Genomic DNA, 27,799 nt, shown 5'->3' with positions numbered 1-27,799 from the left:
TTCTGCATCATGTTCTAGTCTTCCGGAGAAATAAAAGAGTTCAAGTGGTATGGTGCCTGCCCCAACTTCATTCCTTATAAGCTCTTGTGCAAAAGAGAATGGAATGGCCACCTTTTTTTCCAGGCTCAACATATATATGGAACAAGTGAGATAAAGGGTCCAGAACCTTTAGAATGACCAGGAAAGATGCATGCAAACAGAAGGGCAACAAATCACTCAGAAATTAGTGCAAGAGTAGAATGAACATGTTTGTACTCCCTCTACTGGTTCCTCACCAACAATACATAATTTGGTACTATACCAGAGCATAAGCTAATGCAGCAGTTACGTTTCACTGGTAAAGGTATACCAAAAAGGGCTTAACAAGTGGCCTGGGCTCCTTTGGAAGGAAGGGTGGGATAGAAATTTAATAAATTTGTTATTTATTGAATAAATAAAAATGCTTATTTGACCTTTCAAACTTTGGAAAATCTGCACCACACAGTCACAAGCAATAACATGTTTAATTTACCTATACATAGAGAGATATTGGGACGCGGGTGGCGCTGTGGGTTAAACCACAGAGCCTAGGACTTGCCGATCAGAAGGTCGGCGGTTCGAATCCCGTAACGGGGTGAGTTCCCGTTGCTCGGTCCCAGCTCCTGCCAACCTAGCAGTTCGAAAGCACGTCAAAGTGCAAGTAAATAAATAGGTACCGCTCCGGCAGGAAGGTAAACGGTGTTTCCGTGCACTGCTCTGGTTCGCCAGAAGCAGCTTAGTCATGCTGGCCACATGACCCAGAAGCTGTACGACGGCTCCCTCGGCCAATAAAGCGAGATGAGCGTCGCAACCCCAGAGTCGGCCACGACTGGACCTAATGGTCAGGGGTCCCTTTAGCTTTACTTAGAGAGATATTGATCCAGCCTGGGTAAAAATGTGATATATTATACAAATTTACAATTATATGGTGTTTACATTATGCAGGGACATTCAAAGTGGTAGATTCAACACAACCAAATCACTCTTACGCAGAGGTTGCTTGATACATATCTCATTCCATAGCTAAGGCTCTGACAGCACTCATGGATAACTACAGTTTTACACTAAAAAGAAAGGAGTGCAACAAGAAGTGGAATTTGTCTTAATATTCCAGGAGCCTTCCCCAATAACCAACATCCTGGGGCAGTCATTCAGAGATCAGCTGACAGTTTTGAAGATGGAGACAACATTTGGCCACTTCCAGACTGCAGGGATATCCCCTATTCTCCAATAATTCTCAAAGATTATAGACAGAGACTCTGAGATTACATCCGCAAGCTCCTTTAGTACCCTTGTGTGCAGCTCATTAAGCCCTTAACTATCTTGGGCTGCAGCTTCCTCATTACATCATTTATTATGTTATCACCAGGTTGGGCATTGCTTTCCTTTTGGGAGAAGACAGAGGCAAAGTAGGTGTTGAGCAGTTCCGCCTTCTCTCTGTCACCGAATAGCAATTCCCCATCTTCTCCACACAGAGGACCTATCACTTGCTTGTTCTTCCTCTTGCTTCAAGCATAGCCAAAGGAACTATTTTTTATCATTTATACTCTTGCAAACCTGAGCTTATTCTGAGCTTTAGCCCACCTGACTTTTACCCTGCAAATGTTCACAATACATGTATACGCCTCCTTTGTGATTTCCTCTTTCTTCCATTTCTTATATGTACATGCCTTTCTTAAATCTCAGCTCATCTATAAGCTCCTTATGCAGCCACGCCAGTTTCCTTAGGTGCATGCCACTTTTCTTTCTTGTTGGAATCATCTGCATTTGGGCCTTCAATATTTCATCCTTAAGAAGCTCCCATCCATTTTGGATTCCCTTCTCTTTGAGTATTTCTGACCATGGGATCTCATCCAAGTTTTTGGAAATTGGACTTCTTAAATCCAAAATGCATGTCTGATTGCACTCAACTTTCCCTTGCCTCTGTATTATGAAACCCAGGAGAACATGACCACTTTCTACCAAATTTTCCAGTACTTTCACTTAGTCAATGAGTCCCTCTCTGTTGGTGAGGACCAGGTTCACGATAGATAATACCCTTGTTGCTTCTTCCAGCTTCTGGGAAATGAAACTGTCAGCAAGATGATGGGGGAATTTGTTGGACCTTACATTCTTGGAAGGGTTTGATTTCCAATACATATTGGGGAAGCTGAAGTCTCCCATGACTACAACATCTCTCCTTTTTGAATGTTTGGTAATCTGCTCTAGGAAGACATCATCCAAGTCTTCAATCTGGCTTAACGGTCTATAAGCAGACATCCACATAAGATTGGTGTTGGTTTTTCTCCTCTACAAAATTTTACCCATATACTCTAAATCTGCCAGGTTATGGATTTCTTCACAAATGCACACATCCTTCACATATCATGCTACTCTTCCTCCCATGCTTGAATTCCTGCATTCTACTCTGTCTTCCAAAGTCTCATTCCACCAGGTTTCAGTAATGCCTACCAGGTCATACATGCCATCCTGCATTAAAAGCTCCAATTCGTTCTGCTTGTTTCCCATATTCTGTGCATTTGTGTAGAGACAAATGAAACCATTAGTCATTCTCTCCAGCTGCTTCCTTCTTGAAGTTTCTTGCCCTTTAGCAGGTTTCTGGAGCTCCACCTCAGTTACCTGTGCAGTAATGAATCTATTATCCACAGTACCAGATGTTCTTCTAGCGTCTGTAATGTTGTATCCCTCTAGTTCAGGGGTAGTCAACCTTTCTTGATGGTAAAATTTCCTCACCACCCACCAGTGCTTAATGGAAGGAGGATTCAGCTTGTGCCGTAGAACCCCCTACCGCCCACCTAGAATCCTGAAACGCCCACTAATGAGCGGTAGGGACCAGGTTGACAACCCCTGATCTAGTTTAAAGCTCTCCTGATCAGGTTTGCGAGACTCTTAGCAAATACACTATTGCCAACAACTGTGAAGTGCAGCCCATCTCTTGCCAGAAGTCCTTCCTGAAGAAAGTAGAGACCACGATCCAAGAAGCCAAACCCTTCCTGATGACATAACCTGTGCAGCTAGTGGTTTACCTCCAGTATTATCCTTTCTTCCTGGGCCACAACCTTCAACAGGAAGGAGTGATGAAAAGACCACCTGTGCCCCAAGGTTCTTCAGCTTCCAGCCCAGAATCTCATAGTCCCGAGCTACACATTGAAAACGGTGCGTGGCCATATTGTTTGTACCCACATGAATCAGAAGGAAGGGGTTGTGGTCAGTGGACTTTATAAGACTTCTCTGTCACATTGTGAATCTTTACACCTGGAAGTCAGCACACCTCCTGGGACATCCTGTTTCCTCCACACACTACTGCCTCTGTCTCCCTCAATAGTGAGTTACCTACTACCACCACACGTCTCTTCTTCCTCTGAGGAATGGCAGAAATTGTTCTATACACTGTGCCTTCCAAAGCCTCCTTGGAGTGTTCTGAGGTTTGCAAAGATAGCAGCTAAAATCAAAGGAAGCATTTAAGGGTACCAGGTATTGTTGACTATCTGTTGTTGTTGTTGTTTATAAAAAGTTTATTGAATATTTAAAAATTAAAAAACAATTACCAAGTGGACTAAAGTTGTTACAGTTAGAAATGGAAGAAATGAAAGGCAATAGTTCTCCTCACGAACTGTCTCTCCCATTCCCCACTAAGATCCTCAGAATCTTCACTCCATACTTGGGAAGGCAGACCCACCTTTGTGCTTTGAGTTACATCCCTCTTCTGTGCTATTATTTGACAAGTTGACTAGTCCTCATCTAACCCCACCCAAATGCTCCCTTGATCTTATCCCCTCCAGACTCCTGGCTGCTGAAGTCCTATCGTCATCCTCTGGCTCCTCCCCTCCTATATTCAAGCATTCCATTGTTCCCCACTTCAAACAATCAATCAAACAAAAAATCAACCCATCCCCAACTCTCCATCTGCCACCCAATTTCTCTTCCATTATTCACCACTATCCAGAACTCCACCACCAAATTCATTCACATAATTCACTGCTCTACATTGGGTTCCTGTCCAAGCCTGGATTTAGGACAAACTCCTTACCTTAATCATCAAAGCCCTGCATGACCTCGTAAGCTTCTTGGGGTAGGGATCTGTCATCTTGTTACTATGTGTGCGTGTGCACTGACGGTAGTAAATAATTAAAAATTATGGTACATTAAAGATTTCTATCAGCAAAAAAAGAGATCCCTGCTGGTAAGCAACATTGGGAAACAGTAACAAAAGGAAGGCAGTGAGGATACAAAGTGGGGGGAACTGAATCAGAGTAAATATAGCTTCAAATATTTAAGTTTGGTTCCAGATGGGGTTGCGGATGAAGAGATTAAACCAATGGCTTCCAAATAAAATGTTGGATTGAAGTAAGGATTTGAAGGGGCAGGAGGGGAGAGAACGGAGCACCAATTACAGATCAGAGTTGTGCATTTTCCAGGTAAAGAGGGGCAGCAAGAAAGAATGAACACAGCTGAAAGAACATCATATCACAGGGTGTCTGGTGGTAGTAGAGTTGGAGAAGCAAAGGTTATGGAAAAGGATACAACTGCCCTGCGTGGTATGTCACTATTATTTCACTTTACAGGCAAAAATCGCCCAAAACTACCTGGTCAACTTTTGACTGAGAGGGAACCTCAACCCATGCCTCATACTCTTTCTACAAGTTCTCACCAGGGAAACACACAGAATACAAGATGTCCCCGCAAGCTGGTTTGACACAAGTATTCATTGCAGTAACTTTGATGCACCGCTTAATTTAAATACTGCCTGAAACCTGATCTGTATTTAAATTGCAGATAATTAGTCTATCATAGAAAACACATCAAAGACTCCTTGGCACCTAAATACAAGCAATCCTTTTCTGACATGAGCTTTCATTTGCAAGCCCCTACTTCAGGGACGCGGGTGGTGGCTCCCTCGGCCAGTAAAGCAAGATGAGCGCCGCAACCCCTGAGTCGTTCATGACTGGACTTAACGGTCAGGGGTCCCTATACCTTTACCTTACTTCATTAGATGGATAGCATTAACCTTAAACACTATACAGTCATAACTTGGTTGTTGAACGCCTTGCGACTCGAACGTTTTGGCTCCCAAACACCACAAACCTGGAGGTGAGCGTTCTGGTTTGTGAACATTCTTTGGAGCCCAAACGTTTGACGCTGCTTTTGTGGCTTCTGATTGAGTGCAGGAAACTCCTGCAGCCAATCAGAAACCATGCTTTGGTTTTCAAACGTTTTTCGGAAGTCGAACGGACTTCTGGAACGGATTCCCTTCAGGAACCAAGGTACAACTGTAATAGTCCTAGTGTTGTGTTTAAGAATAATTAAGAGTGCATCACTTCACATTCATCTTGCAAGTTAAAAACCCAATACTTCATATTAAAGCAGTGCTTTTTTTGAGTAAAAGTATAAAACTTTTGATATCTATATAATCACACACATGCAGACACACACCAATTTCTGTTTTTTCTTTTGTTATAGTATTTGTTACTATATCATGGAATCTAAAAGAACTAACAAGAAGTTGTGAGTGAAAAAGCTGAAAACAACTCCGCTAGGGTGATGAAAAATGAGAAATCTGAAATAATAGTCAGCCATAATTACGGGACCACATCACCAAATACTGACATCTTCAGCATACTTCCACTTATCCTGACTGCTGGTGCTAGCTGCTTAGCTTGGGAAAAGACCGCAAAGAATTGTAATTTGATAAAAGTCAATGTGTTCATTGTAAAAATCAAAACAAATAAAACCCAAATGAAAGAAGCTACAATACTTTTCACTATAGCTGAAAGGCATAATACCGAACTTGAAAAATAAATAAAATTGATCATGATTTGCTTAAGTGAAACAAACCATGATCCCTACTTCAGACATAAGGCTAAGCCAGTGATAGTAGTTTGTTGCTCCCACTCACCAGCAGGAAGGAGTGACGTTAGAGCCATCTGTGTGTTCATGGTAAGCCATTAGTCATGGCTTACCATGATATGCAAAACACAGCCAGCAGGTTAGGTACAAGGTTTTTTTAAAAAAACTATGTTTTGTCTATTAAATATCCAACATAGAGTGGCTCCCTATTTTCAAGCTTACTCTGCATAATGAACATAGTTCATCTGACTTCTAAATATCAAATCAAAGTGTGCAATTCATATTCCAGCAAAAACACACTGTTGTTGTAGAGCCACAAACCAACAGGTCTCACTGATTCAAGGTTTGCACTCAGTGGCAGTCCTGCAACCCCATCAAAGACTTTTATGTAGAAGGGGGGGAAATCACAGTAACAATTTTTCCAGAAACTCCAGAACACAACTTGGATAGCAAATAAATAAAACACTGTATATTAGGCATATTGCCACTTTGTAAAATAAAGTCATCAAGTCTTGCCAGAATTTGAAAAGAAATTATCCTGCAAAGAAGTCTGTGGATAATTCATCTTTTGTGCACTATATGACAAAACAAACATTTTTCTTCAGATCAAAAGGAACATTGTATATTATAGCAGAAACATTTGAAACTCAAAGCACAATGGCTCTCATTCACAAAATGTTTAGTTCATTTGTAGCCCAATCCTATGCATATTTACTCAAAATCAAATCATACTGAGTTCAATGTGTCCAACGTCTAAATAAGCGTGTTGCAAGTTCCCCCCAACCACTATGGGCCATTATGACGGAAGGATGGGGCCACCCACCAATAGCCTGACATAACCATGATTTCAGGACAGACCCAACTTAAAAGAAAAAAGAAAGATTCCCAATTCTTTCTTTTTAGTCCACTTTGAGCTAAAACCAGCTGCAAATGAAGATCACTGCAAAAAGTTTGGAACTGAGTGTAAATTCTGATTTTCAGAGGAACTGGTTGTATTCAGGATCTCCAGTTAGGAGCTCCAGAGTGCAACCAATCCCAGCAGGACTTGCATTTGAAACCAAATTTTAAATGTGCTGAATGCAAAATCTGCTTGCCAAGGAGCACTGTAAGACTCTCCATTGCCCCTTTGCATCTTTGCTTGCCCCACAGCTGATGTCACGTCTGTTGTCAGGTGTGGTACAGGTGGGCATGGTTTGCAGTAAACATGTCACATGGCACAAATTAGGACCCCTGCCAAGCCTAATTAGACTCGTGGCCCAGAGGATCCCCACTGCTGGTACACAAGCCTGAAGCCACACCCATTTAAATATGAATTTTTAATGTAGCCTTACTGGATTACAATCTAGAAGATATAGAGGAAGTTTTTCTGGTTGCCCAGCAATCACATGAATCATCAGAATCATTTCCTCTTCCCTTCTCATTCAGTATTATTCAGCTCATCAGGCATGAAACTGGCTTGAAAGTTATACTGTTATCATTATATTAAGGGGTGACAAAATAACTGAAGTCTCAGGAGCATCATCAGCATCAACTCGAGTCGTCTGGGATCTTAGCAATGCGGGGAGCAGTCTATCCACTAGTTGAGTCTCAATAAGGATACGGAATAAGGAATGATATCACTTTATTACTGGCATGGCAATATTCTACCTCACCTTGCAGCCAGTTTCTACATGCAAATTTCATTTGCTGGGCTGGGATGATTGTGCTGCATTCAAATACTCCTTCCTTCACTTACCACTGGATCTGTTTTTGCGGTTTGATTTCCCACCCGTAAGAAGCATCTTGAGACTGTTCCGAAACATGGCTGTTCTGGTCTAATCAGCTCGCCCCCAAAGCTGTATAAATATAAAAATAAAAGGCATCCATTAACTAATTTTTGGTCATTAGCAGCAAGGAACAACATAAAGATTTATTGTGTCTCTGCAACTGCTATTTGTATTAATAATGTAACATCTGAATTGGCTCTTTGTAGGAAACGAAGCATTCAGAAAAAAAGATCTTAAACCCGTAAATGAAATAAAGCGCTAATCTTCTACAGTATTGTAATTTTTCTTCTCTTCCAGAGACTAACCACGGTCAGCACATATTTCAGGATTCTGTTCTGCCTCACCTGTTTAACAGTTTGGGGCAAAATGCTGCCATGATTGGGTTCTGCAAATTGGGTAAAATTTGCAAAGTAGCCCCCATGTTGGTAACAATGTGGAATCCAGAATTTTATTGCAGAGAGGCCATGTCTTGCAAAGGCAGTTGAGAGCACCAAACCTACATAAATAAGAAACAGACCAGGTATGAAAGATCCACCAAGCTGTATTAGTGGAACAGGCTCAGGATACTTGAAGGGTGAATTTATTTACACAGACCTTGAATGGCTCCCATTATCAACCTTATTTATTAGTATTTGCCAAGGATATTGAACTGTACAAAGATTTCTACAAGATTGCACCTAGGGCTGCGTACAAACTCAGAAAACTCAAATAATGTTGAACATGTGCAGGATTCACCTTTAATTCTTCCAGCTCTTTTAGATGTCAATGTAAGTTTAAAACCATGGAGGCAATATCACGGAAGAACATAAGAAGAGCCCAACTAGATCAGGACCCATCTAGTCCATTGTTTCCATAGCGGAAACCAGATGCCTATGAGAATCCCACAGGTAAGACTTAAGGGCAACAGCAGTCTTCTCACCTGTGATTTCCAACAACTGTTACACAGAGGCAAAACTTAGGCAAATCTCAGAGGGTTTGCTTAATAAGATTTGCCGGGAATACACATTTGGTGCCCTGCTTAAGTCCTTACTCCTCTCCATAGCAAGTAAAAATAAACTTTGCAAAGCAAGCATATATGTACAGAATGGCAAAAACTGGAGGACTTCCGGGTTGGCGCCTCCAGGCAATGGCGGAGTTCCTCTGATCGGGAGGAATTTGCTCCGCGGAAATTAGGGTCTGACCGCCACGGCGAAGGCGGAGACCCACTGAAATCACAGGCGGAAGAAGCCTGTGAACTTGGGATTCGGCTGGCACCCTTTGCGCCTCTCCTACTCGCGGGGAAACCCTGATTTGGGGATCCGGAGCGAAGTGGGGTGAGTGGCGCGGTGCTTCGAATTGACTGCTTCTTTCACGGAGTGAAGCCGCATCGCTGTTGCCGGAGAGCGCTGACTTTTTCCTGTGGACAATTGGATTTTAAACAACTACCCGTGAGTAGAATGGAAAATTAGATCTTTAAATTCATTAATTTGGCATCGAAACGGGAAGGTTTAAACAGGAAGTCCTCCTTCCCTTTTTTGTAAACAGATTGAAGCAAAGAAGTTGCAAGTTAAAGCCTTGGAAAGTTTATTTTTGTAAAGGATTAAATCTCCATCGGTTAAAACTATTAAACCCCCCTTGGAAGCAGGAGAAGAGGGGGGAAATTTTGGACCTAGCGAGCCTGCAGGAGAGAGTGAAAAACCAAATTACCACTGCTCCGAACCTGGAAACGGGCTGCCAGAAAGAGTGACTTTTTTGACAGTTAGCAATAAGAGAAATATATTGTTTCCATTGTACTCATCTGCGTTTAAAAAGTAGGAAAAGAATCTATAGTTTAAATTGTGTTTGAAAGGAATGATACAAGTGGAGACTGTTTCCCTCTAGAGGGAGCTTTTGAAACTGTTACAAGAGTGGAGCTGGGATTTTTCCAGTCGTAAGGTAAGAACTGTGTGAAATAGAGATTGACCTTGGACTTTAAGAATGTTGACAGAAGGAGCCTTAGTGACTGTATTATGTAAGATAAGCTATTCGTTGGAACAGCTCCACAAGAAGACGGACGCTATGAATACCAAACTTGAGAACTTAGGACAAAAAGTGACTAATTTGGAACAAAAAGTGACCATTAATACAGAAATTGTTCAGGATTTGACACAGGAACCTACCTTGATAGGACAAACTGGGGAGAAGACGAAGGAGAATGTTGGTGTTGTTAAACCTAAAATAATACAAGTGGAAGCCCCAGTTTTACAGAGGCAAACTGAGGACTATAAGTGGAGGCCTTTTATGAATGAATATAGAAAGAGTCAGAATTTGAAGATTGGAGCCCTGCTTGGATTGAAGAAGGAAGGTTGGATATACTCTTTCAAGCAGAGATTTACTGACCTTTGGGTCCTGAATCTGGGTCAGGAGGTGATTGGAGTTGTGGGGGCCTTTGGATCTGTAGGAGCCTTGAAACATGATTTGGGACATTGTATGGACACTGGTTTTAGCTGTGGAGAGTTGGTTGGTCTGTCGAGAGGGAATGGGGGCATGGTTGGATCGGGGCCCCCCCAAGACCTGCGCTTCAGCACCCTCAGTATCAAAGAATATGAAGAAAAACTGCAGAAGGGACTTGGAAAAGATTTAAGAACCTCGGACAGAAGATCTCCAGGTTGATGAACTATATGGAATGGACGTAAATGACTGGCAGAATCCGAGACCAGGGAGAAGAGATGGTGGTAGAAGATTGGGAAAGTTTAAAGTTTATATATAGAAATATTGTTAATTTAATGAGTGTTAGAAAATTGTTGGAATGAAATTTTATGGCTTTAGCAGAAATGTTATAAGGAGTTAGGTATAAATAAGTATTTCACTATTAATGGAAAACAAGGTATACAATATGTTAAGATATTCATAATGATAAAAATAGAGAAAGATGGAAAGGAATTGCTGAAACAAGTAATAGAAGTGGAATACAAAAAGGGAGGTGAGAGGAGGTCGATGAAATAAGGGAATGAAAGATAGAGTAATGAAATGGTATGGTATATGTTTTTAAATTGTTGTTCTTTTGCTTTGTTTAGGTTAATGTGTTAAGGTTGTGTTTTGTATTGTTTATTGTATTGTTTTTTCTTTTCTCTCTCTCTTTTTCTTCTCTGTTCTATTTTGTCTTTTTCTTACGCCTATTTTCTTCCTTTTTCTTTTCTTGTAAGTTTTAAAAGTAATAAAGATTATTTAAAAAAAACAGAATGGCAAAAACTGGAACAACAGATTATCCACAGATCTAATCATAAACCAAGTCAATATAAGAAAAGTTTAACGTTCCAATATCTGATTAAAGGTTGAACTATATTAAATGACAGAAATCCATGACTGGTTCTCCCATCTCTTTAGATTTAGGTTAGCTACTGCAAGCCTTGAGTGTTCAAACTGAGACCACAGTATGTGTCTGTGTTACCTTTTCTCCTCTGCCATTTACCTTGTGAATTCCCCCCCCCCCCAAAAAAAGAAACCTTGATATTCATCCCATTCAGGCAGGGTTGAATAACCCATAAGTAGCATCCATCCCTCTCTGCATAATTTTTGTTATGTTATGTTTTTATTTTGCCGCATAATATACACACACTCAAACAAATCCTGCCGTTTTAAAAATAAATATAGGAAATTATTGTTATTGTGTTTCTATGTGATGTCGAAAAACCAAAAGATTGTTGAGGGACGATAGGCTTCTCTCCATTTTCCTTCTTTTTTAATTATTACTTTTTAACTTAACCTAACGCTAACCCCACCAAGAAGGTTTTTATGTAAACCCATTTTTTATTTTAAAAAACAATAGTCATTCTTTTACTGACCATTCCCCCTGCTGCAATTGTGATGCCAAAAGGTTGTTATGACCCTCCAAGACCTCATTATAGTTTTCCTTTAAAAAAAAATATGTAAATGCCCACTTTTACACTTTTGACACATACATTTGACATGCAGCCCCAAATAAGCTGTCCATGTGCCAATGCTGCTGAAAACAGCTGCCCTAGCCCCAAAAAGGTTAGCGACTACATTTTCAAGCTTCAGTCAATGATATTGATCTTGAAGTAGTTGTAAACTTACTCATGGCTTCAAAAACATGTATAGCTACAAACTGGAAACAGTGACCCCACTGAAGTCTGATTAGTATGGGAGAATATGAGATACTGCACTTTTATCGAAATTAAGAGATTGATAAACCTATTTGGTGTGCATTCATCAAAGGGTAGTCTTTACTTAAAATATTTTGGAACATCAACTTTCATAAACCATGTTCTTTCTTTCCATTATGAATGTCCCCACCCCACCCCTACTTGTTTACTTTTGATGTGAATGTAAATGTTTCTATGAGTTTCTTTACACGTGTCTCATATTCATTATGCGGGTGGCGCTGTGGGTTAAACCACTGAGCCTCTTGGGCTTGCCGATCAGAAGGTCGGCAATTCGAATCCCTGCGAAGGGGTGAGCTCCCGTTGTTCGGTCCCTGCTCCTGCCAACCTAGCAGTTCGAAAGCACGTCAAAGTGCAAGTAGATAAATAGGTACCGCTCCGGCGGGAAGGTAAACGGCGTTTTCATGCACTGCTCTGGTTCGCCAGAAGTGGCTTAGTCATGCTGGCCACATGACCCGGAAGCTGTACGCCGGCTCCCTCGACCAATAAAGCGAGATGAGCGCCGCAACCCCAGAGTCGGCCATGACTGGACCTAATGGTCAGTGGTCCCTTTACCTTTACATATACACACACACACACACACACACACACTTTGATCTTAAGTATACAATCAACGACCATTTCGTGCAAGGGTTCCATTCCCGCCCTGCCCCGCCCATCGGCAGAGCACGTATGAGCCCATTCTACCCCCCACCCTGCCCCCATTCCACCCTTTTTAGTGACGTGTTTAGTGACATTTTCGACTACTTACAGGTTTGGCACTGTGTGCACATGTGTTATCACGGACCTTTCAGACATGTGTTAATCAGTCGTCACCTGTACACATGGTATGTCCCTAATCTCAAAGTCACAAGTGGAGCTGAAAATATTGTAAAAATGTAGGCTGCACTGTCAACAGGAATCACTTTCTCAATTAGAATCCAGAGTCATGGTATTTTGGAATACCATAAATGTATGATGAAACGGGTCATAATATATCAGATTCAAGTTTGGGCCTTTAGTTCTGTTAAAGTCTTCAAAAAATAATATATAAGCAGATTCACTGCACCTCAAGCAATATAGGCTCTTCTAAAAATTTTATGGAAGTAAGGTGATAACTGACTCTCTTCTGGTAGAATCTGTGGAATCATCCATGCTTACAATATAATTCAAAGTGTGCTTTAAAACAAACAGATACACTATATTAGACACTGGTGTGTGAGAAGCTAATGCTAGAATATAATTTGTCATAAGACCAGATAATATCATCTTCTAAGTAGAAGGTCAAAAAAACAAGTAAAGGGAAAGATTTTTGCACCTGATCTAGACTTGAAAAGAATATAAAGTAGAGCTTTCTAATGCTACTACAAAATGGATCACTGTCAGCAAAGGTATTCATTCTTTTCCATCTTTAAAGGGGGGGGGGGGAATCAGACTGCCCTTCTAAGCAATGCCCTTGACATTTATAGATAGAAAATACAGGAAAATTCGTCGGATTGAGATTTGTGCATTTGTGGAGAAAAAGTAGGTGTGTTTTGTTATCCTATTTATGAAAACTATGTGATAAATTTATTGAAGATCTTATAATTACCAGACTTCATAGAAATTCAGAAAATCTGGTATATTCTCACAGAGCCTACAATGTGGCAGTGATAACAGCAAATAAAGTAACACTCTGCCACCACTGTTTCTGTTCAGCATTGGTCAATTTGTTTTTATATATATATAGAACTGTTATCACATGCACCCACTCCTGGGAAGTACTGTCGCTGTGACCAATTTGCTAAACATTTTGCAGCTTAAATCACTTATACCTGCTTCCAATAATATATCATAGTTCATGCAGTCCTAAGAAGGGGTGCAACGGTTGTTGCACAAATATGTGGACACTTTTTTTGGAATTCTGAGGCTCCACACTTGTTCACTCAATCCCTGTCCAATCTGGTTTGTGAAATCTTCTCTGGCTATGCTGAGTAAGCTTTTAACAGCCATTGTGAATATTGCTTCCTGGTACTTTAAAAAGGAGTGATAAATCAAGCATTATTTTATATTAGATTTTCTGGATTCATGCAAGTCAGGCTTAAAAATAAGACTCAGTGAATCCTGTGGCATTTTAAAGACTAAGAAAAAACGTTATGAAATAAGCATTTGTGGACTAGAGTCCCCTTCAGCTCAGGACCGCAATACCACATGAACTGCCTCTCCCCATATAAACCAACCTGGACCCTGCGATTATCGTATAAGGCCCTTCTTCATGTGCCCCTTCCGTGACAGAGGCAGAGGGTGGCAAAATGATAACAGACCTTTTTTGTGGTGGCTCCCCGCTTGCGGAATGCTCTCCCCAGGGAGGTGCCAGGTAAAAACATTCCACTTCTCCCAGGCCTTTGGCTACCGTATTTTTCGCTCTATAACACGCACCCGACCATAACACGCACGTAGTTTTTAGAGGAGGAAAATCCATAGGCATGCCACCCATAGGCATTCCCTCCATAACACGCACAGACATTTCCCCTTACTTTTTAGGAGGAAAAAAGTGAGTGTTATGGTGCAAAAAATACGGTAATTAAACAATCTATGGTCTTTTAAACTGTAGGAGATATTGTTTTGGTTTGTTATTATGTTGTGTATTTTTGTGTAATATGCTGTAAGCCACCACGTGAACTTCAGAAGAAAGGTAGTATAGAAATTAAAATAATAATTATTTATCAGATGCATGAATTGTATTCCTAAATTGCCAAGTAATGACCAGGGGAGGTGGAATATAAGAGAGTGAGGTAAGAGGGAAATGAAATGCAAAAGTAACAGACAGCATCAGTTATCTAAAAGCAATGACTGATTGCCACAGCACTGTTGCTGAGAACACAAACATCCTGGCATTTGTAAGCTAATCAACAAGCACATGTAGAATTTTTTTAAAAAAAACAACAACAACCTTAATCTCAATTCCAGTTGCAAGTGACAAAAATTAATTCCCCAATAACTTATAATTCGGACTGGAGTTTACCTCTGAAGTTCCTTTGTTCAAGGATGATCACCTTAAAATCAGTTATAGTGTGTTCAGGTATAATGAAATGTTCTCCTATTGGTTTCTGCATATTGCTATTTCTAATGTTAGGCTGAAGTCTACTTTTTATTTTGCATAGAAATTGGTTTGTTTTGTCCTATATAGAATGCAGAAAGGCACTGCTGGGAGATGATGGCAAGTAGATGAGCACACACAGAAAACACTGATGTGGCTGACATTATTAAGCCCTGTAATAGTGTTGCCTGCAAGATATGGGGATAAAGTTGGTATCTCAGCCTGCTCCAAGGCTGGCTTCTGTGTTTGTCTCTCTTGATATATGGCCTGTTGCTGATAGCAAATGCCTGTTTTAGGCTGGGCACTGTCTGTAAGCAAGTACAGACCTAACACTCAAGGCCTGTGAGAGAGGGAAGTGTGATTATTCAGAATGGGCTGCAGATCATTGATGATGTGTGGTTTTAGTTGAGAGCTATTAGATTATAAATAGTGTTTTGCCACATTCTCTTTTAGGTCCACCCTGGTGCAGATTATTCCCAGGTACCAGTCTGGCTCCATTTAACTGCTTTTTCACTTAACTGGGCAAGTACTGTACAGGCAGCTGGGGAAGCTGCATCCACAGACTAGGAGGATACTGAAGCATACTCTGAGCAGCTAAAGAGGTTGCTGCAGGAGAAAGGATACCTTCCAGAGTAGGTCTTCAGAGTAGAGGAGACAGGCCTGTCCTGGAAGAAGATGCCTGAGCAGACTGTATTGACAAAGCAGAGAAGGCAATGTGGCTAGGCACTCAATCAAGCCGGACATGGTGTACAGCTTTAAAAAAAAGCCATGTCCTCAAAGGCAAGAATCTGCTGCCTATCTTCTGGCAGTCCAACAAGAAGGCCTGCAAGCTTTCTGGACTGGTTCCACAAGCGCTTCATTCTGGAGGTGAGGTGTTACCTGCAGGAGAAAAGGCTGGAGTGCTGCTGATGGTGGACAATGCTCCTGGTCACCTGCAGGAGCTGCCATTTGCGCACGATGACATCACTGTTGCCTTTCTCCCCTCCAATTCAACCTCACTCATCCAGCCTTTGGATCAAGGGCTGATTCATTGCTTCAAGTCTCATTACACCAGGCTCACCTTTGCCTCGCTGATCGATATGATGGATGCTGATCTACATCTGAACCTCATGGCATTCTGGAAGTCCTTCAACACTGCCGGCTGTGTCACCTACATCAAGCAGGCAGTGGATGCAATCAAGCCTGAAACATGCTGGCACAAACTGTGGAAGGAATGCATTCACGACTTCAAGGGATTTCCGGGCATTGCCAATGAGGCTGAGAACATTATGGTGAGGCAAGTTGATGGCGATGGCTTTATTGACTTCATCCAGGAGGAGGAAGAGGAACTGATTGAGGGGCAACAGGCCTTGAGTCTGGAAGATCTGGAGGAACTGGTGAGATCAAGTTCCAGCAGTGAAAGCACGGAAGAGGAGGGCAATGGTGAACAGGATGTCCAGCCCACCTGGACCCTGGAGAGCTTTTCCAAACCCTTTTACACACTCCAGCGTGTGAATGATATCATTGCGCAGTATGATCCCTCCATAGAACACAGTCATCCATCCTCCAACCTTCAACTAGACAAGACCAGAAGTTACAACAATGGATAAATCTAAATCTAGTATCAGTTTTACCTACTTCTGAGATGCGTTTACACTGAATAGATATGAACTGTAGAAGCTGTGTTCAGTTTGTTGCACCAGAATCACAACTGGATATTACAACAGGTTACATCAAACAGTTTCAGAAGCATATCTGAGTAATAGGCTTAAATCCAGTCCTGTATCAGTGCAAGATTAAAATAAAAACCATTGGGACACACATATATCCTTCTACCATCCATTACCAGGCTAAGATTTCCTATCATTTTTATTGAGGAAAATAAATAAATAATAAAATCCCTAGGAGTCTATCCAATGGACATATTCTCATTACCACCAAACATGCAAAATTATTCTTTATAAGACAAGATGGCAAAGGTGACAGAAGAGCAAACTCAAATGAGAAATAGATATAATGTGCTGCTTCCTGGCAAATAATCTATTTTCTCTCCAACCCCTGTTTCAGAATCTATATTAACTTTGTAAGATTCACAGTGATAATCTCTTCTAAAATTGCATAAATGTAATATGTATTTACTAGTATACTAAAGCTACTGTATCTTAAAATGAAGGCATTTTGTTAGGCAACATTAAAAGTGTGCCCTTAGTGTGAGTGCTTGCTTTGCCGGGTTTCAGATCCTGGTTTGAAAGCCACATACAAGACATGACGACAAACCGTGGTTAGCTTGTGGACTTGAGTCATCTCAGTGTTTCCCCGGAAGAAATCCAAGTAGTATTTCAGCATGTCAAAGCAACCCAAGGCCCCAAAGAAAAATTATTATCTATACTGCAAGTCAACTGACAATTTAATCTAGCATACAGGAAATCTACTCTGTCTGGATTTAACATAAATCAATAGAGTTTATTTTCCCCGTCAGTTTTGATAACTACATCATGGGTAAACACTTTTCGGGATAGGGCGTAAGTGATCCAAGCTAAGCAGTTTAAGAGGCTGTTGTTGTTGGCATCAGTCTGTCTCAAGGGACAATAGAGTATGCCTCCAGAGGTGAAGCCAAACAGCTGTGTTAGCAGTACTGAAGCAACCCTCCTAGGGCACAAGCCTTGGCACTGTCTATGGAGGTCCTGGGCTGCCCAGATGACAAGATCCTGCTCTCAACCTCACTAATGTGGTCCAAAGGAAAGCAGAGTACATAATACATTTGGCACCAACTTGGCTGCAGGAGTCGCTGGAAGGAGACTTACAAGACGTCATCCAACTGCCTTAAGGACTCCACTCCAGATTTGTGTAGAGTTTACTCCTTAGCCTTTTCTTCTCCCAAAGATATCCCGAAAGGCAGAGGGTTTAGGAACTAAGTTTTCCTTCTCCGAGATGGGATGCCTTACCAGGTTGATTGATTTGGCTTGACCTTGCATTTGGCACTGCCTAGTAGAGTGCTCAGCCCAGCCCAGCCCCATGCAGCCTCACAGTTTAGGGGAGTTAGAACAATAAAATGAGATAAAACAATAAATTAAAACAACAAAACGAAGCACTAAAAGGAGTTAAGAAATAAAACGGAAGAGAGGATAAAAACAAATGCTAAGGGTTGGTTATAGAGCAGAAACTTGCCTTAAGAGTTGGCCTTGGAGCTCAAAACCCTGCTTCAAGCATTCAGCAGCCATTCATTTGCCCCTCACTTCCCTCTACAGATCGTGCAGAAACCACCTTCTTAACTGTTGGACCTGCTATTGGTCTCATCCTCTCAATTCGCTGGAGCCTGCCTTCACATGCAGGGGAAGTCTCCAACTCACTGAGGGTTTGAGACCAATCGGCTACCTTTGCCTGGTTTAGCTGGCCAGTCAAAGTCATTCCTGGGGTGTGGCCACTGTCACACACTGAGGTATCATTTCAACGAACTAGTATGGCAATTACTAATTTACCCACTTTGAAGCTACTACAAATTGGCACCTTTGCCATGGCAATAATACCACCTTTCAGACTGCTTACATAGCTATATCGTTGTAGCCTGCAGAAATAGGTAACATAGTTTAAGAGATAAACAACATGGCACCAATTATGTGAATGCAACTTAAAGGGAAGAGGAAATATATCATCGCTACATGAATAGTACAGCTGAAAAAAGTCAACAGTGCACAAAAGTAATCATACTATGAATGCAAATATTAACCAATAAGTATGTCTGAAACAACTTGTGCAAAAACCAAGGAAATACTCTAGAAGCAAGCATTTCAACAGTCATCATTTCTATGCTTAATCCAGCGATAATTTGACTTCTATAAAAATGTTATGTATATTGCACATTTACACTGAAACATTATACTCCCAAGTGTATCTTTTCTAAACACTTCCATACAATCGAGTGTAGTGGTACAGGAATATGTGTGTAAAATGTACGTGTCAAACTCTCACTTCAAAATACCGTAATTTCTCATTTTAAAATAAAAATGCTGAATTCTATGTGGGAGGAGCAGCGTCTTTACCTCCACTCCTTGGAAAGGTATGAGAGGCAGATCAAGCTGACAGTGGCAAAAGTGCTGTGATGAGCCACCAAAAGGCAGGTGCTACTTGAGGACTGCTTTACAGTGTCCATCCACCACCCTGTTCTAGGTGAAGTATCAGAAACAAGATCACACTGTTTTTGCTGCTTGTCTGGTACTGGCAGGCTTTGTGGTCCAGCATGACTGAAAATAAGTTTGGCAGGGCAGTGGTGGAAAGACTGGAGAGGGCTCAGGATTCCCCTCCGTCACAGCAGGACGGCAATGGCTGAGAAGTCCTACAAAGAGGAAACTGTTTAATGATGAAGGGGTGCTATTGAGGAAGTTAGATCGGACCAGAATATATTTGGTTCTTCCCAATCCAGGGGCAGTGAACTGACTGGGCTGCTGCCAGCCCTGCCCCAGTACCTTAAAGGAAACTGCATACAGTAAAAACACCATTTTTTTCTCTTCCCCTTAGACCACATAGTACAAGGGACAGCTGGGAGTGAAGCCTGCAGGTGCATACACCAGCATGGCAGGCTGTGCCAAAAAAGCGGGGGGGGGGGGAATACCTAAATAACTCCCCCAACCCCCCTCTCTCTGACACACATGCGATGGAGAGACCCAGCCTACTGTATTTCATGACAGTGGGCATCAATGGCAGCAGTAGGCATGCCACCAAGAAAGGCTTGCCAGGAAACAGCATTCATCCAACATCGAACTAATTTCATTTGAGGACAAGGAGTGGAAAAAATAATAATAATCCAACTGCTGTTGGAGCAGGAAAGGGAAACCGACGTCAACCTATAGAGCAGAGCTTGATCTAGGCAACCAGAGGCCAATACAAGGAAGGAAATATGAAAGAAACTTAAGTCACTTTCTAACAGGATTTTGAATGAGCAAACAATGAACAGCTAGGTCATCCAATGAAGACAAAAACATAATTATTACAAGACAGGAGAGGACTTGAGAGTTTTGACTCCCCTGATTTAAGTGGATAATAAGGGTCCTACCAACCCCCAGGAGGCACAGATGCTGTGTCTTTCTTCTCAAGATCACATTAAAGGGCAGGATGGGGGTGTTCTAGGCCCTAAGCGAGCAGCTTGGCCTTCCTTGTAGGACATATAAACAAGTATGGCAGGGTGTGGCCATATCATCAACTTGCTAGAAACAGGATCTTGAACCTGCTAGAATCAAGGTCATTATGCCTTCATCCTGCAAGAACCAGGGATGACCCACAGATGGGTGGGCAATGACTATGCTTACTCTAATAGAGTTGCACAATATTCTTTTGGAAAGAGGGCTACTCCCTACCTGCAGCAACAAAAGAAAAAAAATGGGAAGGGAGAGTGAATAAGGAGCATGAAGTCAAGATCAGAGTGGCAGGCTATGCCAAAGACCAGGAGAACATTCATCACAAGCAGGTTGACTGCAACTGGGTCAACTGGATTGCAGCATTCACCCAATTTTGGTCAAGTACAGTATCTTAACACAACATACAGAAACTTTATGAGCTTCAGTTGAGGTTAAGGTACAACTAGACTATCAGAATGAATGTGGCCTTAGCCTTTGTTTTTTGGACAGGGGAAGAGCTACAGTCAGTGATGTGAAGAGGAAGTTTTTTTGTTTTTTAAAAAAACTTCACTGCTTTATTTTTCTGCATACAAAAGATCTGTTTCCTAAATTCATTAGCAACAACAAATGAATGCCAATTACAAATAAAAACTAGGCAAGCCTGGCTATTTCAAAGTTTTTAGTTTTGTTTACTAAATACAAGTAATCAATCAATACCTTAATTGCAGTAATAAGACCTAATCTAGTTTAGATACAGAACACAATGAATGCAGTCCCTGTAATACAGTCCATCATTTGACCTCTTATGGATATAGCAATTTTGAAAACATTAGCCACCTGTCCAGTGATACAAGACTTTATCCAATAAACAAGGGATTACAAATCTTTCATTTGGGTGCCCTGGCAAAACAGACAGAAGAGGATAAATGATATGGCATCTCAAATCAGAAGAGAAATTACAATATGTACAAGGGTGCATAAGTAAAGGTTTAGGGGACTTGGGCACAATTTATTTAGAAATTGGATTTTCAAAAATCTGCCCTGGAGTACTACTAAATAAAAGTAATATAAGCATGCTAAATTACATTTCCTTGTTACTGACTGCTGGCGGACGAATACTTTTAGTACTATTTATGGCTTTAATGCTTTTGCCTATTTTATGGTTTCTTTCCATTCTTGTTCTAAGTTAAACTAATTTTCTGGGACATTTTCTAATTCAGAATTTTTTTGGGGGGGCGGGGGGACACACATCACTGGAGATTTTCATTCTCCATCCCTGGCATCAAGCACTTACTGACTGGTTTCTATAGTGACAATGAAATTCACCTTTTCTTGAAAGAATGAATGATTCCTCACATGTCACCAAGACACCATGGAAAGGGAATAAGCCTTGGGACTCATTGACCCCAAACTCACAGGCTTGCAGACTGGTGCTGCTGTCAATGGTCTCCTAGACACACCTTTCAGGGATGCTGGCAGAGAGGCGCAAGGTTCAGTTTTAGCACTGAATTGATGTTTTGTGCCAAGATAGGGTGACCTAAACAATGCAGACAGTATTTTCTGGTTCTCACCTAAGCAGCAGGCAATGAACATAGGAAGAAAAGGGAAGTAGGTTAATTAACCATCTATTCCATCACAGATAGTTTAGTAATAAAGTTGTGAACCTTAGTTTAAATGGATGTGTTTTTTATTTTAATTTTTCATTAAGTTTTTGCTTGATGGTTTTGCTTGATTTTCTGAAAAAGCCTTCCATTCCACTGAGGTACACATGAATTTCTAAATATAAACAGAGTAAAGCAATCTTCTGTCAACCAGAAACAATTACCGTATTTTTTGCTCTATAAGACTCACTTTTTCCCTCCTAAAAAGTAAGGGGAAATGTGTGTGCGTCTTATGGAGCGAATGCAGGCTGCGCAGCTATCCCAGAAGCCAGAACAGCAAGAGGGATTGCTGCTTTCACTGCGCAGCGATCCCTCTTGCTGTTCTGGCTTCTGAGATTCAGAATATTTTTTTTCTTGTTTTCCTCCTCCAAAAACTAGGTGCGTCTTGTGGTCTGGTGCGTCTTATAGAGCGAAAAATACGGTACTCAGGTGTGAGCTCTGTTGTTTCTATTAATTTAAGTCCAGGTTTAAGGGCCAGTGATAAGCAAGAATGTTAATGAGTGGAAAGGAAGTAGGTCACAGGAGTCTACTACATCAAGGTTAGAAAGGGATGTTCATGGGGAAAGGAGAAAGCAGACTCAGCAGAATATTAAAGAATTAACAAGGCACCCTTATGAAAATTAATGGTACACCCATATTTTTATAACTAACATAGTTTTGGGTACTCCCTTAAACAGTGACTGTTGAAGTAGATAGAAAAATTCTTGAGGGAGGATAGCCAAAACTGTCAAATTATGTATTCAGAATTCAGAATTTTTTTGGGGGGGCGGGGGGACACACATCACTGGAGATTTTCATTCTCCATCCCTGGCATCAAGCACTTACTGACTGATTTCTATAGTGACAATGAAATTCACCTTTTCTTGAAAGAATGAATGATTCCTCACATGTCACCAAGACACCATGGAAAGGGAATAAGCCTTGGGACTCATTGACCCCAAACTCACAGGCTTGCAGACTGGTGCTGCTGTCAATGGTCTCCTAGACACACCTTTCAGGGATGCTGGCAGAGAGGCGCAAGGTTCAGTTTTAGCACTGAATTGATGTTTTGTGCCAAGATAGGGTGACCTAAACAATGCAGACAGTATTTTCTGGTTCTCACCTAAGCAGCAGGCAATGAACATAGGAAGAAAAGGGAAGTAGGTTAATTAACCATCTATTCCATCACAGATAGTTTAGTAATAAAGTTGTGAACCTTAGTTTAAATGGATGTGTTTTTTATTTTAATTTTTCATTAAGTTTTTGCTTGATGGTTTTGCTTGATTTTCTGAAAAAGCCTTCCATTCCACTGAGGTACACATGAATTTCTAAATATAAACAGAGTAAAGCAATCTTCTGTCAACCAGAAACAATTACCGTATTTTTTGCTCTATAAGACTCACTTTTTCCCTCCTAAAAAGTAAGGGGAAATGTGTGTGCGTCTTATGGAGCGAATGCAGGCTGCGCAGCTATCCCAGAAGCCAGAACAGCAAGAGGGATTGCTGCTTTCACTGCGCAGCGATCCCTCTTGCTGTTCTGGCTTCTGAGATTCAGAATATTTTTTTTCTTGTTTTCCTCCTCCAAAAACTAGGTGCGTCTTGTGGTCTGGTGCGTCTTATAGAGCGAAAAATACGGTACTCAGGTGTGAGCTCTGTTGTTTCTATTAATTTAAGTCCAGGTTTAAGGGCCAGTGATAAGCAAGAATGTTAATGAGTGGAAAGGAAGTAGGTCACAGGAGTCTACTACATCAAGTTTAGAAAGGGATGTTCATGGGGAAAGGAGAAAGCAGACTCAGCAGAATATTAAAGAATTAACAAGGCACCCTTATGAAAATTAATGGTACACCCATATTTTTATAACTAACATAGTTTTGGGTACTCCCTTAAACAGTGACTGTTGAAGTAGATAGAAAAATTCTTGAGGGAGGATAGCCAAAACTGTCAAATTATGTATTCAGAATTCAGAATTTTTTTGGGGGGGCGGGGGGACACACATCACTGGAGATTTTCATTCTCCATCCCTGGCATCAAGCACTTACTGACTGATTTCTATAGTGACAATGAAATTCACCTTTTCTTGAAAGAATGAATGATTCCTCACATGTCACCAAGACACCATGGAAAGGGAATAAGCCTTGGGACTCATTGACCCCAAACTCACAGGCTTGCAGACTGGTGCTGCTGTCAATGGTCTCCTAGACACACCTTTCAGGGATGCTGGCAGAGAGGCGCAAGGTTCAGTTTTAGCACTGAATTGATGTTTTGTGCCAAGATAGGGTGACCTAAACAATGCAGACAGTATTTTCTGGTTCTCACCTAAGCAGCAGGCAATGAACATAGGAAGAAAAGGGAAGTAGGTTAATTAACCATCTATTCCATCACAGATAGTTTAGTAATAAAGTTGTGAACCTTAGTTTAAATGGATGTGTTTTTTATTTTAATTTTTCATTAAGTTTTTGCTTGATGGTTTTGCTTGATTTTCTGAAAAAGCCTTCCATTCCACTGAGGTACACATGAATTTCTAAATATAAACAGAGTAAAGCAATCTTCTGTCAACCAGAAACAATTACCGTATTTTTTGCTCTATAAGACTCACTTTTTCCCTCCTAAAAAGTAAGGGGAAATGTGTGTGCGTCTTATGGAGCGAATGCAGGCTGCGCAGCTATCCCAGAAGCCAGAACAGCAAGAGGGATTGCTGCTTTCACTGCGCAGCGATCCCTCTTGCTGTTCTGGCTTCTGAGATTCAGAATATTTTTTTTCTTGTTTTCCTCCTCCAAAAACTAGGTGCGTCTTGTGGTCTGGTGCGTCTTATAGAGCGAAAAATACGGTACTCAGGTGTGAGCTCTGTTGTTTCTATTAATTTAAGTCCAGGTTTAAGGGCCAGTGATAAGCAAGAATGTTAATGAGTGGAAAGGAAGTAGGTCACAGGAGTCTACTACATCAAGGTTAGAAAGGGATGTTCATGGGGAAAGGAGAAAGCAGACTCAGCAGAATATTAAAGAATTAACAAGGCACCCTTATGAAAATTAATGGTACACCCATATTTTTATAACTAACATAGTTTTGGGTACTCCCTTAAACAGTGACTGTTGAAGTAGATAGAAAAATTCTTGAGGGAGGATAGCCAAAACTGTCAAATTATGTATTCAACTGTCAGTTACGTATTCTTATCTATTCACTCTTATTTCCTTCCCTGCATCGGATTTCTTTATCAGAAATCACTTGTCATTCCCCACATGATTTATATGCAATCTCCAATGTAGAAATCAGGTGAGAAAGAGTAAAGGACGGTGGACAAATATTAAACTGCTTTGAGATTTTATTAAAATCAAATGATATCTAAATATTGTGGAATAAATAAAATAAATATGTAAATATTAACCAACATGACATCCTTGCAGTTAGAATGCAGAATAGTAACAATTTCTTCTGAGCAAGTAGCTTGCCAGATCCACCAGTCAAGCCACAATACAACACACAAATATTCACAGACACACTAGTCAATACTTTAATATATTTGTATAGACCACAGATTTATAAACTCAAGAAACTTAACCCCAAGTCCATGACCAAGCCTCATTCAATAATTATAATGTACTTACTGACTCTTGCCCAGGGTACAGAATCTATGCTATGGCTGGTGTTGCAAACTGAACCATGCAGAATATTACAGATACATGGACTCTTAAGTATAAGTTAAAATTGTTTCTCTGTCTTTAAGATTTACACTTTATCCGAATACAGATAGGTAGCCGTGTTGGTCTGCCATAGTCAAAATAAAAAAAATCCTTCCAGTAGCACCTTTAAGACCAACTAAGTTAGTTCTTGGTATGAGCTTTCGTGTGCAAGCACACTTCTTCAGATACTTTATCCGAATTCAGTCAAGAGATACTTTTCAGTTCAGGTGCAGTGTAAAGCAAGCGTCTACCCAGCAATTAAGATCTTCTTCTGAGGCCTTTCTCTGGGTACTCGTTAAATGAGTTGTAAACTTTGTATGAGAAATCGGGTTGGCAAAAATGGAACTCTACACTGCCATCTGGTATCACAGTGTTATAATACATAAACAACGCATATAAAGCACTTTTTCTTTGCCAATATAGCTGAGTCCTGAGGCTAGGCAGGTGGAAGAGTCTTTTCAAAGGCATCCTGTCTTCAAGAATTCTACCCAGGAAAGCTCAATTATTGCCATCTTCACTATTTTTCAGATAGGCTGTCAATTCCATGCTGTTTATCTATGCTTATAAGAATACTTAATGTGCTGCTACTGATCTGGTTTCATTGCTTTATAGTTTTTAATCTTTATTTAGTATCATCATTTGTTTTAAAATTGTGTTTACTTTTTTAAAAGCAATTTTATTTGTTTTCATAGATGTATAACAAAATATAACTGGACAACTAAACGTAACACCCCTCCATCCCCCCTCCATGCCTTTAGAATATTCATTCCTTTTTTAGATTTTCTAACAAGTTTCTCCTGTTATTCCGTCAAGGTTGTATGGAAGCATCCATCCACAACAGGGTCATCTTCTCCAGCTAAAGTACCCATAAGTATTCATGGTCACACCGCTGAATTCCTTAGAGGCTCTTCTCACCAAAAGGGTGAAATGATATTTTAAATAAAGAGATCACAGTATCACAGAAAATACGGACAATTGCTTTATCTGAGAAACTAAGAGTACACGCCATGATGCAACTGATACAGACGATTTTGCTAAAATATGGCATCACTTTATAAAGTATTCAAATGACTGGCACCAACCAACTATGCAAGTAGATTTATGGGAAAATTTACTGTATTTGTCTTCTGGGGGAGGGGGGGATCCAATTGTTATGCTTATGCTTATATCATGTTTCTTAAAAAAGCTAATAAAATTAAAACTATAGATATATATCTAGATATCATAGTTTCTTATTTTATGCTACCACTATGTGGATTAGCTTAATTAAGGACAGTAAACATGTAACAACATAAAATTATTACATCTATTAAAGGATGCGTGATGAAAAAATTGCTTTTGCTTTCAGAGAAACCTGTGACAACTTGAAAGCCTTACCTTAAATTCATCTGAAAATGGATGAGTCTCAAAACTACATTGTTTCTTTAAGCAAACCAAGATCCTAAACTAAGAATTCCTGTTTAAGATGGATGTCCAGCACAAGAGATACTGTTGCTCTTTGCAAAACAGATTATGTGGGATATAAATAAATATAAATATAAATATGATACATATAAATATAAATATAAATAAATACTGAACTGTGCGATCTCAAAACCGACCAAAGTTGTTTTTATGCCACAGTGAAGAACTTGCTTCAGACAGCAGGCTGGATACAATTCTGATTAACCCTCCACATGTTTAACAGTTTAACAGGGCTATCGACCTTCCAATTAGATCAAGCCCAAAGCAGTGCAGTTTTTATTCAGTGTGAAACACAACTGAATTGGGAGCCTTCCTGACCAACTGTTCCTTTGAAGCATGGCTTGTATTCACTGCTATTTAAATTTGGTCAGAATGCAAGCTGTGTTGCTTGGTTGGATCCGCTCAAACTCCCAAATGGATGCAATCCAGGCCAAATGCAGCAGACTTTGCATTTAGCATCAAATTTAAACAGCACCAAATGCAAATTGCAAATGTAAAGGAACAGTAGGGAGAGTCCTATAAGGCTCCCAATTGTTCCTTTGCATCCACAGCTTTACCTGTTCCATATCTAATGTTAATATCTAATGTAATGACACATTAGGCAAATGACAGGTGGAGAAGGCTGGAAGAAAAGTGTTGTGACTTATGAGTCAAATTAGGAACCTAGCCTAGTTGGCCAGATTTGGCCCATAGGCCAGAAGTTCCCAACCCATGTTCTATGCCTTGTGAAAGAAAGGCAGAACTTTCCAATATACCATATAAAGTCACATTTTCCTGCAATCACTGACATAGAAGTTAGTCATCTCAGTTATTCACAACTGATTGATAATGTGAACAATCTCAATTTAGGAAAGAAAATCTAAATACAAAAAAAGGCTCCTGGAAATATGCAAAGTTGTTATTATTATTCCATATTATCACCATAGTCTTCCAAAAACATGTTCCTTTATGAGAAGTATTCATCACTGCTGACTTGTCAGGCCTTTCCCTCCTCACTCAGTACCAAAGTTATTTCTTTTCAGTTAACTGGAGAAAGCAATTGGTCAATAGTACTAGTAGGCAGGACAAAGTACCTGTGCAGACCTAAGGATGTGTACA

General features: G+C 40.5%; 1 protein-coding gene across 1 annotated transcript in view; it reads right to left on the bottom strand.

The window, feature by feature from the left end:
* The window catches only part of TANC2 (tetratricopeptide repeat, ankyrin repeat and coiled-coil containing 2), a 192,730-nt gene that overhangs the window by 156,671 nt on the left and 8,260 nt on the right, over positions 1–27,799 (bottom strand). The window contains exons 2-3 of the mRNA XM_080976441.1: positions 7,976–8,127; positions 7,601–7,700 (exon numbers count right to left, since the gene is read on the bottom strand). Coding sequence (XP_080832567.1) covers positions 7,601–7,667 — 67 coding nt within the window. The 5' untranslated portion in view covers positions 7,668–7,700; positions 7,976–8,127. The remainder of the gene's footprint in view (positions 1–7,600; positions 7,701–7,975; positions 8,128–27,799) is intronic.

Source organism: Podarcis pityusensis, assembly GCF_964106645.2.
Source record: "Podarcis pityusensis genome assembly, chromosome: 13".
NCBI classification, from domain to species: domain Eukaryota; kingdom Metazoa; phylum Chordata; class Lepidosauria; order Squamata; family Lacertidae; genus Podarcis; species Podarcis pityusensis.
Note: the sequence above shows the minus strand (reverse complement) of the source record. Positions and strands in the feature narration are given on the sequence as shown.